General features: G+C 37.2%; 1 protein-coding gene across 7 annotated transcripts in view; it reads left to right on the plus strand.

The window, feature by feature from the left end:
- LOC123549636 (ribonuclease Oy-like) overlaps positions 1–20,854 on the plus strand; it is a 55,481-nt gene that overhangs the window by 21,122 nt on the left and 13,505 nt on the right. For 3 of the 7 annotated variants that reach the window (XM_045337878.2, XM_045337879.2, XM_053545141.1), the window contains exons 4-8: positions 788–843; positions 7,620–7,692; positions 9,377–9,444; positions 15,667–15,780; positions 18,867–18,980. In XM_045337878.2, coding sequence (XP_045193813.2) covers positions 788–843; positions 7,620–7,692; positions 9,377–9,444; positions 15,667–15,780; positions 18,867–18,980 — 425 coding nt within the window. The remainder of the gene's footprint in view (positions 1–787; positions 844–7,619; positions 7,693–9,376; positions 9,445–15,666; positions 15,781–18,866; positions 18,981–20,854) is intronic. The other 4 variants (XM_053545139.1, XM_053545142.1, XM_053545143.1 and 1 more) reach the window with 4 other exon arrangements.

A 20,854-nucleotide genomic window follows, 5' to 3' on the forward strand; every position in this document is an offset into this window, starting at 1 on the left:
ATTTATTACAATGAAATCGGGTCAGATTTTTTTCATGTGGCTCCTGTAATATGGCAAATTTCCTATGTTGAATTATTATGTTACCTCAGTACAGAAAATGGTTCTAAAAATTGTTGAGTCAGTGTAACACCAGATACTCAAATGTTCAACATTAGATAACACAAAAATATTCTCTGCTCATAATTTGGGTCTGGTATACTGTTGAATATTTCATAAAATGAGCCGTGCCATGAGAAAACCAACATAGTGGGTTTGCATCCAGCATGGATTCAGACCAGCCTGCGCATCCACGCAGTCTGGTCAGGATCCATGCTGTTCACTAACAGTTTCTCCAATTTCAATAGGCTTTAAAAGCGAACAGCATGGATCCTGACCAGACTGCGCGGATGCTGGTCGCAAACCCACTATGTTGGTTTTCTCATGGAACGGCTCAAATATTCATCTGATAGTGATCGATGTACAACATTCTCTTCATGTTAACAGGAAAATACTTACAGTTAATTGTTATAAAACTTTAACCTTTAGCCTGCTGGTGGCAAGTCAGATTCTGCCTTTGCGACCAGTGCAGACCAAACTCTTTGTTTGCACTGTTTGCTATTCAGTCAGTAAATTTTCAGTGAACACTCCTTTGAATAATAAATGGTAGTGTAAATTGAATGATGGATCAGTCCATTTTAAAAAGTTAGCAGGCTAAAGGTTTGAAATTTGTATTTTCAGTGTCACTGAGGAAACAAAGTGTAGTTATTTTGTTCCATCAAATATGAAAGATGTATTTTCCTTGTTTCAGCATCATGTGTGTCATATAGGTGCACAGGTGAAAACTTGGACCATTCATGGTCTGTGGTAAGTACATGTATCTTTTCTGCATGCTTGCAATGCTTCTTGAAACTCAGTTACCAACTCCATTTCACTTTTAGATGTGGCATTAACTGTTAATTTTTTTACCTCAGCAGAGCACAGGGCCCATGGTGAACTATTTGTAGAAGTTTTCTTTCCAGTACCTGTATTCCTTTCTATGCGTCCATTTATACGCAGCCGGGTGGCGTCCACAAACTTTGTCTGGAGGATAACTTCTTCATGCATGAAGGGATTTTGATGTAACTTGGTACAGATGTTCACCATCATGAGACGGAGTGTCTTATGCAAGAACCAGATCCCTAGGTCTAAGGTCAAGGTCACACTTAGAGATCAAAGGTCAAATTCAGTAATGACTGACTGGGTCAAATTCATTAATGACTGACTGGAGCATTTCTTTTTCATACATGGAGGGATTTTGATTAACTTGGCACAATTGTTCACCATCATGAGATGGAGTGTCATACGCAGTAAGGAGGTCCCTAGGTCTAAGGTCAAGGTCACACTTATTAAAGGTCAAAGGATACAAGAATGACAACTTTGTCCGGAGCATTTCCTCTTCATGCATGGAGGGATTTTGATGTTACTTGGAACAGATATTCACCACCATGAGACAGAGGGTAATATGAAAAAACCAGGTCCATAGGTCTATTAAGTTGAAGGTCAGATACAAGAATGCCTTTGTCTGGAGCATTTCTACTTCATGCATGGAGGGATTTTGATGTAACTTGTCACAATTTTACACCATCACGAGACGGAGTGTGATGCATAAGAACCAGGTCCCTAGTTTAGAATTACTTCCCTTTGTTGTTACTATAAATAGCTTATATTGTATCTTTTTTATGCCCCCGAAGGGAGGCATATAGTTTTTGAACCGTCTGTCGGTCCATCGGTCTGTCGGTCCGTCGGTCTGTCGGTCTGTCAGTCTGTCCGCAATTTTCGTGTCCAGTCCATATCTTTGTCATCGATGGATGGATTTTCAAATAACTTGGCATGAATGTGTACCACAGTAAGACGACGTGTCGCGCGCAAGACCCAGGTCCGTAGCTTAAAGGTCAAGGTCACACTTAGACATTAAAGGATAGTGCATTGATGGGCGTGTCCGGTCCATATCTTTGTCATCGATGGATGGATTTTCAAATAACTTGGCATGAATGTGTACCACAGTAAGACGACGTGTCGCGCGCAAGACCCAGGTCCGTAGCTCAAAGGTCAAGGTCACACTTAGACATTAAAGGATAGTGCATTGATGGACGTGTCCGGTCCATATCTTTGTCATCGATGGATGGATTTTCAAATAACTTGGCATGAATGTGTACCACAGTAAGACGACGTGTTGCGCGCAAGACCCAGGTCCGTAGCTCAAAGGTCAAGGTCACACTTAGACATTCAAGGATAGTGCATTGATGGGCGTGTCCGGTCCATATCTTTGTCATCGATGGATGGATTTTCAAATAACTTGGCATGAATGTGTACCACAGTAAGACGACGTGTCGTGCACAAGACCCAGGTCCATAGCTCAAAGGTCAAGGTCACACTTAGACGTTAAAGGTCATTTTTCATGATAGTGCATTGATGGGCGTGTCCGGTCCATATCTTTGTCATTCATGCATGGATTTTCAAATAACTACGCATGAATGTGTGACACAGTAAGTCGACGTGTCGCGCGCAAGACCCAGCTCCGTAGGTCAAAGGTCCTGAACACTAACATCGGCCATAACTATTCATTCAAAGTGCCATCGGGGGCATGTGTCATCCTATGGAGACAGCTCTTGTTCTTACTGGTCGTAGGGAAAAATCGAGACCACTTTTCTGTAGTACAACATACACATTCAATTTTGAGGTGAATTTTGACATATCTCTACCTGGTAAGGATTTTTATGTGGACTTAGAATTTTTTTTTTTTTAGCTCACCTGAGCACAAAGTGCTCAAAGGTGAGCTTTTGTGATCGCCCTGTGTCCGTTGTCGTCCGTCCGTCCGTCGTCGTCGTTGTCAACAATTTGACTCTTAACACTCTAGAGGTTACAATTTTGGCCCAATCTTAATGAAACTTGGTCAGAATGTTACTCCCAATAAAATCTTGGACGAGTTTGATATTGGGTCATCTGGGGTCAAAAACTAGGTCTCCAGGTCATATAAAAAGAAAAGCTTGTTAACACTCTAGAGGTCACAATTTGGACCCAATCTTCTTGAAACTTGGTCAGAATGTTACCCTCAATAAAATCTTGGACGATTTTGGTATTGGGTCATCTGGGGTCAAAAACTAGGTCACCAGGTCAAATCAAAGGAAAGGCTTGTTAACACTGTAGAGGCCACATTTATGACTGTATCTTCATGAAACTTGGTCAGAATGTTAATCGTGATGATGTTAAGTTCCAGTTTGAATCTGGGTCAAGTAAGGTCAAAAACTAGGTCACCAGGTCAAATCAAAGGAAAAGCTAGTTAACACTCCAGAGGCCACATTTATGACCATATCTTCATGAAACTTCGTCAGAATGTTAATCTTAATGGTTTTAAGGTCCAGTTGGAATCTGGGTCATGTAGGGTCAAAAACTAGGTCACCAGGTCAAATCAAAGGAAAAGCTAGTTAACACTCCAGAGGCCACATTTATGACCGTATCTTAATGAAACTTGGTCAGAGTTTTAATCGTGATGATCTATAGGTCAGATTCAAATCTGGGTCAGATGGGGTGAAAAACTATGTCACTAGGTCAAATCAAAGGAAAAGCTTGTTAACACTCTAGAGGCCACATTTATGACTGTATTTTTATGAAACTTAGTCAGAATGTTAATCCTGATGATCTTTAGGTCAAATTTAAGTCTGGGTCATGTGGGGTCAAAAACTAGGTCACCAGGTCAAATCAAAGGAAAAGCTAGTTAACACTCCAGATGCCACATTTATGACCATATCTTAATGAAAATTGGTCAGAATGTTCATCTTAACAATCATTAGGTCAGATTGAAATCTGGGTCAGGTGGGGTGAAAAACTAGGTCACTAGGTCAAATCAAAAGAAAAGCTTGTTAACACTCTAGAGGCCACATTTATGGCTGTATCTTCATGAAACTTAGAATGTTAATCTTGATCTTAAGGTCAAGTTCGAATCTGGGTCATGTGGGGTCAAAAACTAGGTCACCGGGTCAAGTCAAAGGAAAAGCTAGTTAACACTTTAGAGGCCACATTTATGACCATATCTTAATGAAACTTGGTCAGAATTTTAATCTTTATGATCTTTAGGTCAATAGGTCAGGTGGGCGATACAGGACCTTCATGGCCCTCTTGTTTAAGATTAACTTCCCTTTGTTGTTACATTAAAGAAACTTATATTGTAACTTTTTGATAATTGACCTTAGGGAAAAACCAAGACCACTTCTGTGGTACAACATTGATGTTACTTTCAAATTTTAGGTGTATTTTAAGGTATCTCTAGCTGGTAAGGAGTTTTTTTGTGGACTTACAAAAACAAATGAATTACAAGAATTACTACACAACCACAGAATTAAAATTCCATTTGCAAATACATTTGCTAGTATAAAGAAATTTGCTATGCTGGGCATATATTGTGACATTCTGGCACTCTTGTTATATCATCCATACCAGCTGTTTTGGTGGTATCTACAAAAATTGTCTGCTGTCTAACTTGAGCATATCTTGTTTCATTTTTCACCAGAATTTTGTCAGATTGTTTAAGGGCACAGAGGACATGGCTCTTGCAGTTGTCCTGTATGTAACACTGATAATGTTTCTTAACATGACTGGAATGTCCTGTGTGAAACACAGAGGATGTGCTCTAATATGACTTTGGAAGTTGTCCTGTATATAACATAGCGGATGTGCTCTAAATTTAAATCACTGTGGAATTTGTCCTCTATGTGACACAGAGGTTGTGTTCTAACATAACTCTGGCAGTTGTCCTGTATGTAACACCGAAGGGTTTTTCTGAAATCACTGTGGAAGTTGTCCTGTATGTTACACAGAGGATGTGCTCTAAAATGACTCTGCAAGTTTTCATGTATGTTACACAGAGGTTGTGTTCTAACATTTTACAGATAGAAGTAAACTTAACATGTTTTTATCAGTTAGAATAGTTTATGTCCTAAAATGTATTTTGTTATTTTTCTTTGATTAAATTTTATTGTTGATAGTGCTCCTGTTAATGTTCCTACATTTAGCACCAGTATGGCACCCCCACACCCAACCCCTCCCCACACCTTCTATACCCTCCGAACCAACCTGGTTTCCAGCAAAATATTTTCCAAGCTGACATGTTGTGGATAAAGAAGTTTCTGTGGTAGCTAATTGATGTTTTAACCTTTAGCCTGCTGGCGGCAAGTGATTCTGCCTTTGCGACCAGTGCAGGCTGATCATGGTCTGCTCTGTTCGCTATGCAGTCAGTAAATTTTCAGTGAACGCCCCTTCGAACAATAAATGGTACTGCCCAAATTGAATGATAGACCAGTCCATTTTAGAGATTTAGCAGGGTAACCAAAGGCCTTAATGTCCTTGCATCAGGGGCTTCTCATCTGGCTTAGTCTGCTTACAGAGAGCACACAACTGCTAATCAAGTTGTCATAGTTATGATTGGCCTCTGGATGAGATGGAATATATTCGGTAGCCATGATTAACACATTTAAAGACATTTGTCATGGTCTGTTTCATGTAGGAAAGTTACAGCTTCAAGCACCCTGGGCAATAAACTTACCACAGACTTCATTATGAATAAAAAGTGAGGCCAACAAAACAAAATTAAAAGCGTTTTTTTAACATAATTATTTTCCCAGACATACATTTCACAGGAAGCGGCCGCAGGTGCTAAAAACTAATGAATGTTCTCCAATTTTGTCTGAGAAATACTTACAGTGAATTTTTCTTCTTTTCATTTTTACATGGAATATAGCTTTTTTACCTAAAGAAGCTCGACTGTTAAAAGAATAATGAGAGCTATCTACTTACTTGGGTGTCAGAGTCATACCTTGATTAAAATTGCATGACTTGTAAGTTACATCTTGGTATATTGGATTGAAACTTAAGACAAGGCTTCCAAGTCATCAGACTTTCTGAAATAACCATTTTTGATAATTATTGGTTGAATTTAATGTACCCGGTAGATAATTGCCCTTTTTAGCTCATCTGATTTTTTGAAAAAAAATGATGAGTTATTGTCATCACTTGAGCGGTTGTCGGCGTCGGCGTCGGCGTTGGCGTTGCCTGGTTAAGTTTTATGTTTAGGTCAGCTTTTCTCCTAAACTATCAAAGCTATTGCTTTGAAACTTGGAATACTTGTTCACCATCATAAGCTGACCCTGTATAGCAAGAAACATAACTCCATCTTGCTTTTTTGCAAGATTTATGGCCCCTTTGGTACTTAGAAAATATCAGATTTCTTGGTTAAGTTTTATGTTTAGGTCAACTTTTCTCCTAAACTATCAAAGCTATTGCTTTGAAACTTGGAATACTTGTTCACCATCATAAGCAGACCCTGTACATCAAGAAACATAACTCCATCTTGCTTTTTGCAAGAATTATTGCCCCTTTTGGACTTAGAAAATCAGTTTTCTTGGTTAAATTTTATGTTTAGGTCAGCTTTTGTCCTAAACTATCAAAGCTATTGCTTTAAAACTTGCAACACTTGTTCACCATCATAAGCTGACCCTGTACAGCAAGAAACATAACTCCATCCTGCTTTTTGCAAGATTGATGGCCCCTTTTGGACTTGGAAAATATCAGATTTCTTGGTTAAGTTTTATGTTTAGGTCAACTTTTTCTCTTAAACTATCAAAGCTATTGCTTTAAAACTTGCAACTCTTGTTCACCATCATAAGCTGACCCTGTACAGCAAGCAACATAACTCCATCCTGCTTTTTGCAATAATTATTGCCCCTTTTGGACTTAGAAAAATCATTTTCTTGGTTGAATATTATGTTTAAGTCAACTTTTCTCATAAACTATCAAAGCTATTGTTTTAAAACTTGCAACAGTTTTTCACCATCATAAGTGGACACTGTACTTCAAGAAACATAACTCTATCCTGCTTTTTGCAAGAGTGATGGCCCTTTTTAGACTTAGAAAATCATGGGTAGGACAATATTTCTATTATACAAAAAAAATCAGATGAGCGTCAGCACCCGCAAGGCGGTGCTCTTGTTCAACTTAGAAACTTCAGACAGAGTTTTATATGCAGTTAACTTTTAAACTGTATCTCAGAAACAACTGTATGTATTGGATTGAAAAATCTTGGCCCTTTTTAACTCCGAAATTTGTTTAAAATTTCACATGTAATTATTTGTCACGCTGTATGTATTGGGATACTATCAATCAATCAGTTGTACTTGTGTTATCAAGTTAGATTGTACTCAGTTGATATCAGTTCAAATTCTGGCCCTTTTTACTTAGAAAATTTGGATAAATGTTGCTGACAAGTTGTTATCATTAACATATTAAAGTTAATTGTAATAGTCTGATAGAAGTCCTGTTTGACTGCAAAGAAAATTAAAGCTCTTTTCGAACTTTGAAACTGTCTAACAGGGGAGCAGGTCGTCTTATGGACACCTTTTTTTGAATGTTTAATTGACAATTAAGTACTGATCACTTGACGTCGCAAGGGGATTACCGGTAGCAGAAGGCTTGAGTTATCCAGAATTCCAATAAAAAAACATAAACCATTGATACTCAAGTATGCAGTGTTTATCAGTAGTTCAAACGTACAGAAAAAGTTATTTCCTTTATCACATACAGTTTAATGGAATTTTTTTTCCTTGATACAGGCCATCACTAGGAGCTAGCAAGGGACCAACCAGCTGCAACAATTCATGGCCGTTTGACTTCAGTAAGATAGCAGTAAGTAAATTGTCAATCACCAGTCTGTAAATTGTGAAATATCAGTATAAACAGTATAATACCAGTATGTAAATAGTGAAATATCAGTATAAACAGTATAATACCAGTATGTAAATAGTGAAATATCAGTATAAACAGTGCAAAACCTGTATGTTAGCAGAGAAATAGCGGAATATCAGTATAAACAGTGCAAAACCTGTATGTTAGCAGAGAAATAGTGGAATATCAGTATATACAGTATGATACCAGTATGTTGGCACAGAAATAGCAGTATGTAGACAGTATAATACCAGTATGTTAGCAGAGAAATATCAGTATAAACAGTATAATACCAGTATGTTAGCAGAGAAATAGCAGTATGTTGATGGTGTAATACCAGTATATTAACATAGAAATAGCAGTAAGTAGACAGTATGATACCAGTATGTTAGCAGAGAAATATCAGTATCAACAGTATGTTAGCAGAGAAATAGCAGTATAAACAATATAATACCAGTATGTTAGTATAAAAATAGCAGTATGTAGACAGTATAATACCAGTATGTTAGCAGAGAAATAGCAGTATAAACCGTATAATACCAGTATGTTAGCAGAGAAATAACAGTATAATACCAGTATGTTAGCAGAGAAATACATTATAAACAGTATAATACCAGTATGTTAGCAGAGAAATAGCAGTATAAACCGTATAATACCAGTATGTTAGCAGAGAAATAACAGTATAATACCAGTATGTTAGCAGAGAAATACATTATAAACAGTATAATACCAGTATGTTAGCAGAGAAATAGCAGTATAAACAGTATAATACCAGAATGTTTGCAGAGAAATATCCAACATCATCATCATCTGCATGGGGAGAGGTGTAAGTCACTTCAGTGATAGCTCTAGTTTCCTCAGATATGCCATATTTCACTTTCAAGCATCAAAGTAGTCGAGTGCACTGTCTCCTTTGACAGCTCTTGTTACAGATATATTAAAGTGGTGTCTGATTTAGTTACAGATATATTAAAGTGGTGTCTGATTTGATGAATACTAAAAGTTCAAATAAGATTCACCATAGCTTGATTACCTCAAGGTTTTGTGAAAGCTTCATTAAAAAATTGAATAAATGTGAGAGCGCTACAATATAGCTGTCTGTAGCATCTGAGAACTTAACAAATGTGTTTTGATGTGATGATAGAATTAAATGAAGTGTTCACCTTTCTGCACTGTATGGAAAAAAACGAACAAGAGGTATCTGACCTGACATTTGATACACTCAGTTGTTTATGTCTGCTTTCTACTTTTAATGAATGTTTCATGGTTAATTTACCTGTGAGTTTTGCTGACTTGGAAAAGTAAACAGAACCAAGTTAAAACTGAAATACCATTGAAAACCACTGTTAAACCAATCTGACAAACAAACTAAGTTTATTCACATTTAGAACCAGTTACCAGTATGGCCACTCTCCTGAAGTGTATGTGTCACGTAAGGTTTTGAAGGATAGCTCAAGATACAGAAGTTGCTCCAATATAAAAAAAACTTCTATGTATTGATTTAAAGTCAGATAGAATGAAAGTAATTTTATTTAAGGAGTTTGGGCTCAAACTTCTGACCCGTAGTTTCACTAGTGGACCTTTACCTTGTAAAGTGATATTGGTTATGTTGTCTTATAGATTGATATTTTGTATTGTATTTCAGAGTTTGACACAGGAACTGAGGACTTACTGGCCAAACCTGTATAATGACACAAGCCCTTATAGTTTTTGGTAAGTACAGCTTGGTGTCGAGGTGTAATGAATACCCTTGGAAGTCTTTTATTTTTAGTTAAAGCATTTCTGTCTTGTATCTGGTATCTATGACAGTTGTATTGTTCCATGTTTCTGGAATGGTTTATGTGGTATCTATGACAGTTTTTGTCGAGCCCGCTGGCAGTGAGCTTGACAAAGTTGTCACCATGGCGGTTCAGTGTGTGTGGGTGTGTGCGTGCATGCATCCGTCCATTCATCCATCTGACTTTGTCCGGGCTGTAACTTATCAATGGATCAAGGGATTCTTAAATAACTTTGCACATGTTTGCCTCAATGACATGGTGTGTTGCGTGCAGGATCCAGATTGGTAGCTTTAAAGATCAAGGTCATACTTGGAGGTCAAAGGTTTTTAAAACTTAAACTTAAATAAATTGGCACAATTGTTTGCCTCAATGAGACAGTCTGTCAGGAGTAAGTAGTTGAAAGGTCAAGGTCACACTTAGGGGTTAAAGGTCAAACATTGATGCAGTTTCTCTTGTCTGGGCTGTAACTTAGCCATGGATGGAGATGTTCTTAAATAACTTAGTCCTTTTGACAGCTGATGGGCTCAACATGTTGCCCATGGGCATCTAGTATTGTTCCATGTTTTTGAAATGATTTTTGTGGTATCTGTGACAGTTGTATTGTTCCATATTACTGGAATGCCTTATATATCTATGACAGTTGTATTGTTCCATGTTACTGGATTGATGTATCTGGTATCTATGACAGTTGTATGTTCCATATTGCTGGATTGATGTATCTGGTATCTATGACAGTTGTATTGTTCCATGTAACTGGAATGATGTATCTGGTATTGATGACAGTTGTATTGTTCCATGTTACTTGATTGATGTATCTGGTATCTATAACAGTTGTATTGTTCCACGTTATTGAAATGATGTGTGTGGTATCGATGACAGATGTATTGTTCCATGTTACTGGAATGATATATCTGGTATCTATGATAGTTGTATTGTTCCATGTTACTGGAATGATTTATCTGCTATCTGTGACAGTTGTATTGTTCCATGTTAATGAAATGATTTTTGTGGTATTTTTGACAGTTGTATTGTTCCATGCTACTGGATTGATGTATCTGGTATCTGGTGATAGTTGTATTGTTCCATGCTACTGGATTGATGTATCTGGTATCTATGATAGTTGTATTGTTCCATGCTACTGGATTGATGTATCTGGTATCTATGACAGTTGTATTGTTCCATGCTACTGGATTGATGTATCTGGTATCTATGACAGTTGTATTGTTCCATGTTATTGAAATGATTTTTGTGGTATTTATGATAGTTGTATTGTTCCATGCTATTGAAATGATTGTTCTTGTATATAATACATTTATGACAGTTGCATTGTTCTGTGTTACTGGCTTGCTGAAGCAGTACAGTAATTCCTTCACACTATAACAAAAGGGTGGCCCATCTACTAAAACTAAAATGGATAATATTTAAAAGTGTAAGAAAAGCTATATATACCTTAAAAGTGTATGCCAGCCTTATACTGAAAAAGAGAAATGATTCTTTTAACCCATACCATACTGGACACGATTGATTCTGCCTTTGCGACCAGTGTAGATCATGATCACTGATCAGCCTGCACATCTGTGCAGTCTGATCAAGATCTGCACTGTTCGCCTTTCAGTCAGTTTCTTTTTGGTAAGTAATCCTTTTGACAATTAATGTTACTGACCAAATTCAAAGTTGGACCAGTTCATTATAGAAATTTAGCAAGGTAAGGGTTAATGATCTGTGCTTGTAATTTAAGTTTTTTATGGTTTTTAGCTCACCTGTCACAAAGTGACAAGGTGAGCTTTTGTGATCGTGCAGCGTCCGTCGTCCGTCCATCCGTCCGTGCGTCCGTGCATAAACTTTTGCTTGTGACCACTCTAGAGGTCACATTTTTCATGGGATCTTTATGAAAATTAGTCAGAATGTTCCCCTTGATGATATCTAGGTCAAGTTCAAAACTGGGTCATGTGCGGTCAAAATCTAGGTCAGTAGGTCTAAAAATAGAAAAACCTTGTGACCTCTCTAGAGGCCATATATTTCACAAGATCTTCATGAAAATTGGTCAGAATGTTCACCTTGATGATATCTAGGTCAAGTTCGAAACTGGGTCACGTGGCTTCAAAAACTAGGTCAGTAGGTCAAATAATAGAAAAACCTTGTGACCTCTCTAAAGGCCATATTTTTCATGGGATCTGTATGAAAGTTGGTCTGAATGTTCATCTTGATGATATCTAGGTCAGGTTCAAAACTGGGTCACGTGCGGTCAAAAACTAGGTCAGTAGGTCTAAAAATAGAAAAACCTTGTGACCTCTCTAGAGGCTATACTTGTGAATGGATCTTCATAAAAATTGGTCAGAATGTTCACCTTGATGATATCTAGGTCAAGTTCGAAACTGGGTCACATGCGGTCAAAAACTAGGTCAGTAGGTCTAAAAATAGAAAAACCTTATGACCTCTCTAGAGGCCATATATTTCATAAGATCTTCATAAAAGTTAGTCAGAATGTTCACCTTGATGATATCTAGGTCAAGTTCGAAACTGGGTCACGTAGCCTCAAAAACTAGGTCAGTAGGTCAAATAATAGAAAAACCTCGTGACCTCTCTAAAGGCCATATTTTTCATGGGATCTGTATGAATGTTGGTCTGAATGTTCATCTTGATGATATCTAGGTCAAGTTCGAAAGTGGGTCACGTGCGGTCAAAAACTAGGTCAGTAGGTCTAAAAATAGAAAAACCTTGTGACCTCTCTAGAGGCCATATTTGTGAATGGATCTTCATAAAAATTGGTCAGAATGTTCACCTTGATGATATCTAGGTCAGGTTCGAAAGTGGGTCACATGCGGTCAAAAACTAGGTCAGTAGGTCTAAAAATAAAAAAAAACCTTATGACCTCTCTAGAGGCCATATATTTCATGAGATCTTCATGAAAATTGGTCAGAATGTTCAACTTGATCATATCTAGGTCAAGTTCGAAAGTGGGTCACATGCGGTCAAAAACTAGGTCAGTAGGTCGAAAAATAGAAAAACCTTATGACCTCTCTAGAGGCCATATATTTCATGAGATCTTCATGAAAATTGGTCAGAATGTTCAACTTGATGATATCTAGGTCAAGTTCGAAAGTGGGTCACGTGCCGTCAAAAACTAGGTCAGTAGGTCAAATAATAGAAAAACCTTGTGACCTCTCTAGAGGCCATATTTTTCATGGGATCTGTATGAAAGTTGGTCTGAATGTTCATCTTGATGATATCTAGGTCAAGTTCGAAAGTGGGTCATGTGCCATCAAAAACTAGGTCAGTAGGTCAAATAATAGAAAAACCTTGTGACCTCTCTAGAGGCCATATTTTTTTCATGGGATCTGTATGAAAGTTGGTCTGAATGTTCATCTTGATGATATCTAGGTCAAGTTCGAAACAGGGTCATGTGCGGTCAAAAACTAGGTCAGTAGGTCTAAAAATAGAAAAACCTTGTGACCTCTCTAAGAGGCCATACTTATGAATGGATCTCCATAGAAATTGGTCAGAATGTTCATCTTGATGATATCTAGGTCAAGTTTGAAAGGGGGTCACGTGCCATCAAAAAGTAGGTCAGTAGGTCAAATAATGAAAAAACGTTGTGACCTCTTTAGAGGCCATATTTTTCATGGGATCTGTATGAAAGTTGGTCTGAATGTTTATCTTGATGATATATAGGTCAAGTTTGAAACTGGGTCAACTGCAATCAAAAACTAGGTCAGTAGGTCTTAAAATAGAAAAACCCTTTAACCTCTCTAGAGGCCATACCCTTGAATGGATCTTCATGAAAATTGGTCAGAATATTCACCTTGATGATATCTGGGTCGAGTTTGAAACTGGGTCACGTGCCTTACAAAACTAGGTCAGTAGGTCAAATAATAAAAAAACCTTGTGACCTCTCTAGAGGCCATACTTTTCATAGGATCTGTATGAAAGTTGGTCTGAATGTTCATCTTGATGATATCTAGGTCAGGTTTGAAACTGGGTCAACTGCAGTTAAAAACTAGGTCAGTAGGTCTGAAATTAGAAAAACCTTTTGACCTCTCTAGAGGCCATATTTTTCAATGGATCTTCATGAAAATTGATCTGAATGTTCACCTTGATGATATTTAGGTCATTTTCGAAACTGGGTCACGTGCGGTCAAAAACTAGGCCAGTAGGTATAAAAATAGAAAAACCTTGTGACCTCTCTAGAGACCATAGTTTTCAATAGATCTTCCTGAAAATTGATCAGAATTTTTATCTTGATAATATCTAGGTCAAGTTCAAAACTGGGTCACATGAGCTCAAAAACTAGGTCACTATGTCAAATAATAGAAAAAACGACATCATACTCAAAACTGGGTCATGTGGGAACAGGTGAGCGATTCAGGACCATCATGGTCCTCTTGTTTTTACTTAGAATGTTGTTGTTTTAGTATAAAGATTGTAATATCAGTATTGTGGTCTTATTATTCTTATAGTTTATTGTCCATTTAAACATGACAGTTTCTTTCATAAGTAGCAGTAAAATGTTTCAGGTTGAAAGTCAAATATAGTAAGAATCCATGGAGTAAGTAAGTCAGCAGAAACCACACCAATGGCCATTGTAAATAATTATAACTTGCACTTATAATATTTGTGTGGCAGAATTTAGTTTATACTAATTTATTTTAGCTCGATTGTGATAAAAGCTTTAAACTTTAATCACTCTCTAGTCCGCTTCCTGGAAAAACCAGTACTGGTGTCGTATGAGAAGTCATGGTCGTGATCCTAATGGGGCTTGAACCCATGACCCCTGGGTAAAGCGGCCGACACCTTAACCACTAGACCATATATATATATAATATGATAATCTTTTCAGTAGCATGTACTATGCAAGCTGTACAATATATACAGACTGGAAGTAAGACATAACACAGAGAACAGTCTTACTAGTCACACACTACTTGTTGGAAGTTTTATCATGTTACACTAGTGGTTAAGTCTTAATATGAGTGTTAGGAGAGGAAGAACCTTAGTCATAAGTATTATCACATGTTTTCTTTTGAAAAAGCATTCCTTTTAAGTCTTACTAAATACTTGTATACCTTCATATCAGCTCAGAAACTAAGGGTTGCTTTTAAAAAAAAGTGTGTATCTCCCTAAGCAGCTTATTTAAATAGAAAAGTGAATTAAAACATGGTATCTGGCCATAGCACAGAGAATTTAGCCACGCCATGAAAAAACCAACAGTGCATTTGCGACCAGCATGGATCCAGACCAGCCTGCACATCTGCGCATTCTGGTCAGGATCCATGCTGTTCGCTTTCAAAGCCTATTGCAATTAGAGAAACCATAAGCGAACAGCATGGATCCTGACTATGTTGGTTTTCTTATGGTGAGGCTCAATTGTTTTGTAAGATAGACAAATACAAATGCTAAATCAAAATCTCACTAGGTAAAAATGTTCACAGCAGACATGAAAAAAACAGAACAACCGCTATTTGACCTTCGATCACTTCTTGCAACAATGACTGAACAGACATGACAGAAAGTTGTGTTCTGCATGTTTTATTATTTACATTTATGGCAGGTAATTTGAAAATCGTTTTAGGAGGGTGAAAAGATACAGAGCAAACAAGGTAATCCCTATATGACCTTTGCAAATGCAGTAGAGCATGACCTTGAGCCAACATGACTGAAATTTGCATTCTGCACATCATCTCATTATGATTTAAAGTTGTTGCAAGTCATTTGAAAATCTTTCCAGGGGGTAAAACAATAAAGAGCAGGCACAAAATAATCCTTTATTGACATTGTATCTCACATTTCAACCTTGACCTTGAACAGACATGACCAACAATTGTATTTCTGCACAGCATTTTATTGTGGTTAAGAGATATTTTTCATTTAAAACCTGTTTGTTTGCTAACAGGAAAATATTTATATCACTGTTGCATTATACATAGTGTTTAATATCAGCAAAAACCTCATATTCATTTTGATTTGCTGTTTATACAACAACTGCCTGATTGTGACTCATTAAAGTTGTCTGTATCAGTAAACTTGAATACTGCTCACAGGGTGTACCAACACTTGAAGTTTTGTACATGCTGGCATGACATGCCTTATACATCAGTTATTTCAAATTCTGTATTAAGAATTTTACCTATATTTCATGGACTGTTTATGTTTTATGAAGGGCACATGAATGGGACAAGCATGGCACGTGCTGCACGGATCTTGACTCAACTTCAGGGGAACGTAATTACTTTACAGCAGGTCTAAATCTCAATAAAAAATACAATGTTTCACAGTAAGTTGTATATTAAAGTGTAGAAAATGGAAAAAATGTGCATTTGTTGAGATTTTCTTGCATATCACTAAAAATTGAAAAGGATTTCTCAAGCAGTGTAATCAATAAATTTGTATTAGAATGGCAAAGTGATAGTTAACTTTTAAGCTCTTAATATATCTCTTTCATTCTTTCACAATTGTACATGAAATATGTCTGCATCCAATCCCTAGTTTATTGCTCTTTGAATTTGTTGTTGGAAATGCCATCTTTAGAGGGATCATTTATAGAATTTAAATGTATGTTATGAAAATGAAGCATGGAAATCCTGAATAAATGCACATTTTACTTGTTGTGAGGGGCAAGACCAGATAGAATTTGCTGGAAACCGTTTACATGATTTTATTGCTCAGCATTTTGGTCTTTGAACATTCAACATTATTATGTCTGGTCTTGTCGCTACTCTTTTTGAACGGAAAGGGACAAACAAGAGTGATCACTCTTTAGACAACTTTAAAATGTTGTTATTGATTTTTTGAGTAAATTTTCACACTCAAAATATTTATATTTTGGAAGACATGAAATTGCTTAGTCTTAATTCTAGTTATTGGGAAAGTTATTATGCCCCCCTTCGAAGAAGGAGGGGTATATTGTTTTGCAGATGTCGGTCGGTCGGAATGTAGACCAATCCGTTTCCAGATGATAACTCAAGAACGCTTGGGCCTAGGATCATGAAAGTTGATAGGGAGGTTGGTCATCACCAGCAGATGACCTCTATTGATTTTGAGGTCTGTATGTCAAAGGTCAAGGTCACAGTGACCCTGAATAGTAAAACGGTTTCTGGATGATAACTCAAAAACACCTGGGCCTAGGATCATGAAAGTTGATAGGGAGGTTGGTAATGACCAGCAGATGACCCCTATTGATTTTGAGGTCAGTATGTTAAAGGTCAAGGTCAAAGTGACCCTGAATAGTAAAACGGTTTCCGGATGATAACTCAAGAACGCTTAGGCCTAGGGTCACGAAATTTGATAGGGAGGTTGGTCATGACCAGCAGATGACCCCTATTGATTTTGAGGTCAGTATGTCAAAGGTCAAGGTCACAGTGACCAGGAACAGTATAATGGTGGCCAGGCAATAACTCTAGAACGCTTGGGCCTAGTGTCAGGAAAATTGATAATTAGGTTGGCCATGACCAGCAGATGACCCTATTGATTTTGAGGTCAGTAGGTCAAAGGTCAAGGTCACATTGGCCAGGAACAGTTAAAACAGTTTCTGATCTTCTTGTCCAAAACCATAGGGCCTAGGGCTTTGATATTTGGTATGTAGCAAAATCTAGTGGTCCTCTACCAAGATTGTTCAGATTATTTCCCTGGGGTCAAATATGGCCCCATCCCAGGGGTCTCATGGTTTATATATATAGTCTTATATAGGAAAAAACTTTGAAAAAGCTCTTGTCCAAACCACAGGGCCTAGGGCTTTGATATTTTGTATATGACATCATCTAGTGGTCCTCTACTAAGATTGTTCAAATTATTCCCCTAGGGTCAAATATGGCTCCGCCCTGGGGGTCACATGGTTTACATAGACTTATATAGGGAAAAACTTTGAAAATCTTCTTCTCCAAACCACAAAGAGTATGGCTTTGATATTTTGTAATGTAGCATCATTTAGTGGTTCTCTACCAAGTTTGTTCAAATTATCCCTCTAGGGTCAAATATGGCCCCACCCCAGGGGTCATATAGTTCATATAGACTTATATAGGGAAAAACTTAGAACCTTCATGTCCATAACATACATCATTCAAATTTGGACCACATGTATAGTTTTGAGTGGCAAGATGAACCTTGACATGAGTTGACCTTGATCTTGACCTAGTGACCTACTTTCACATTTCTGTAGCTACAGCCTTCAGATTTGGACCACTTGCATAGGTTTGTGCACCGAAAAAAACTTTGACCTTGTTATTGACCTAGTGACCTACTTTCACATTTTTGAAGGTACAGGCTTCAAATTTGGACCACATGCATAGTTTTTTGTTCCAAAATAAAATTTGACCTTGATTTTGACCTAGTGACCTACTTCCACATTTCTGTAGCTACGGCCTTCAAATTTAGACCACATGCATAGGTTTGTGTACCGAAAAAAACTTTGACCTTGTTATTGACCTAGTGACCTACTTTCACATTTTTGAAGGTACAGGCTTCAAATTTGGACCACATGCATAGTTTTTTGTTCCAAAATAAAATTTGACCTTGATTTTGACCTAGTGACCTACTTTCACATTTCTCAAGCTACAGCCTTCAAATTTGGACCACAAGCATAGTTTTGTGTACTGAAATGAACTTTGATCTTGAGATTGTCCTAGTGACCTACTTTCACATTTCTGAAGGTACAGGCTTCAAATTTGGACCACTGGCATAGTTTTGTGTTCCGAAATAAAATTTGACCTTGATTTTGACCTAGTGACCTACTTTAACATTTCTCAAGCTACTGCCTTCAAATTTGAACCACATGCATAGTTTTGTGTACCAAAATGAACTTTGCTCTTGAGATTGACATAGTGACCTACTTTCACATTTCTGAAGCTACAGGCTTCAAATTTGGACCGCATGCCACAGCTATCAAATTTGGACCACATACACATTGTTTTGTACCGAATTGAAATTTGACATTGACTTTGACCTTGAGCTAGTCTTGAAGTTTGAAACATTCAAAAATGGCTCAGTGGATGGCACCAAGATCACTCTGTAATCTCTTGTTAGGTTAATAGGTTAAAGGTCAAGGTCAGATTAAACCAGAATGGTAGAACTTTTGTTTACAGTGAGCATATAATTTCTGTTCCATGTGCAATTACTGAATGCATCAAGGTGGGGCATTTCGTGTTTGACGAGCTCTTGTATTGTAGACAGAGTTTAAAAACTTGAACTTGAAAACAGAATTTGACATGACTGTTTGTCCTTTTCTATTACTTTTTTTCAGCTGTTCTGCATTGATGGTAGTCTAGATGGTCAGGTTACCAGAAAAATTCTTTAATCTTAGTCAAGGAAAATTGATAAAATTGTATTTGAGAATTTAAATAATCTATGTTTTTTAATACGCTGTAGGGAACATGAGTGGGAACATCACGGAACTTGTTGTACCTCTTTGAAGGCAACTTCAAATGAATACAAATACTTTAAAACAACTCTAAACTTAAATCGCAAGTACGACATTGGAACGTAAGTTAAATTTGAGCCTCACCATGAGAAAACCAACATAGTGCTTTTGCGACCAGCATGGATCTAGACCAGCCTGCCCATCCGCGCAGTCTAGTCAGGATCCATGCTGTTTGCTAACAGTTTCTCTAATAGCAATAGTCTTTGAAAGCAAACAGTATGGATCCTGACCAGACTGTGTGGATGCGCAGGCTGGTCTGGATCCATACTGGTCGCAAATGCACTATGTTGGTTTTCTCCTGGGGCAGCTCAATTATGAAGAAATGTGCATCTTGTATATGTTGGAGAGTCGAATGGCTTTATTTCATAAATGTCATATTGCTAATTTTGGCTTCAAGCTCAAGGTTCAGTTGTGATTATGTAAAAACTTCTTGGCTGAATACTTGCAAAATCCACTCAATTCTTTAACATCATTAGCTGATCTCACAGAGCAGGTTTCATAACTCTAGCTGAAGTCTTAATGAAATTATGCCACTTTTTAGCTCACTTCATATTGCTCAAGGTTTTTGTTACTGCCCTGTATTCAACTATGTCCATCATAATTTTGTTTGTTGTCAACATTTGAACTGTTAACAATTTAGAGGTCACTGCTTTGGCCCAATCTGAATAAAACTAAATGTTTCTGTGAATAAAATCTTGGACAAGTTCAATACTGGATCATCATGGATCGAAAACTTGGTGACAAAGCGTAATTTTGGGAAAAGTTTTTTAAAACTATAGAAGCCATATTTTTAGCATGATTTACATCGAATTTTGTCAGAATATTTGACTTGGTGAAGTTTAGGTCATGTACAAGATAAATCATCTGAGGTGTGAGTATGTAGGTCTAGTCCTAGAAAATCCTTGTTAACACTATAGGGTCCATATTTTATACCTGATTTACATGAAATAGGGCTACAATATTTGACTTGAAGAATTGTAGGTGAAGTTTAAAACTAGGTTACAAAGTCAACTAAAAGGAAAATATTGTTAATTCTCTAGAGGCTACGTTTTCAATTTGATCTACATGAAACTTTGTCAGAATGTTTGCCTTACTGAAATCTATTTGAGCTTCAAAATGAGGTCATCTGGGATCAGAGACTTTGTCACTAGGTCATGTACCAGAAAATTCTTATTAACACTGTTGATACCATATTTTTAATCGGATTTAGATGAAACTTGGTCAGGGTATTTGAGAAAGTCTTAATCACTGCAAAAATGGGTAATCTGAGGTCCAAACCCATGTTACCAGATCATATCATAGAAAAACCTTGTAAAACACCAGAGGTAACATTTTTAACTGACCCCTGTTCAGAATGTTTGCCTTGATGAAATCTAGGTCAAGATTGAAACAGGTTTAAGTTGGGGTAAAAACCTAGGTCACTTAGACAGATCAAAGGAACACCTTGTCAGCACTGTAGATTTTTGTGCCTGATTTACACAAAACCTGATAGAATATTTGTCATGGTGTGATCTAGGTCAAGTTGGGAACAAGTCATATGGGATCAAAAATTGGACAGAATCATATAAAACCTTGTTAATACTGTAGAGGGTACATTTTCTACCTAATATATGTGTAACTTGGTCAGAATGTTTGTCTCTATGTTATCTAAGTTAAGTTAGAAACTTGGTCATATGGAATCTAATACTAGGTCAACTCAGAGTCATAGAAACACCTTGTTAATACTGTAGTGGGCACATTTTCTTCCTGATCTTCATGAAACCTGCTCAGAATGTTTGTCTTGGTGAAATCTTGGCCATCTTGGGTCACAATTTTGAACCATATAAAGCTTGTTACACAAGAAATACTACATACATTAGCATGGTCAGAGTATTGAATCATTTGGGGTCAAAAATTAAGACAGAGGATCTAATTATAGGAAAACCTTGCTTGTACT

The sequence above is a fragment of the Mercenaria mercenaria genome, chromosome 6 (assembly GCF_021730395.1).
Source record: "Mercenaria mercenaria strain notata chromosome 6, MADL_Memer_1, whole genome shotgun sequence".
In the NCBI taxonomy this organism is placed as follows: Eukaryota; Metazoa; Mollusca; class Bivalvia; order Venerida; family Veneridae; genus Mercenaria; species Mercenaria mercenaria.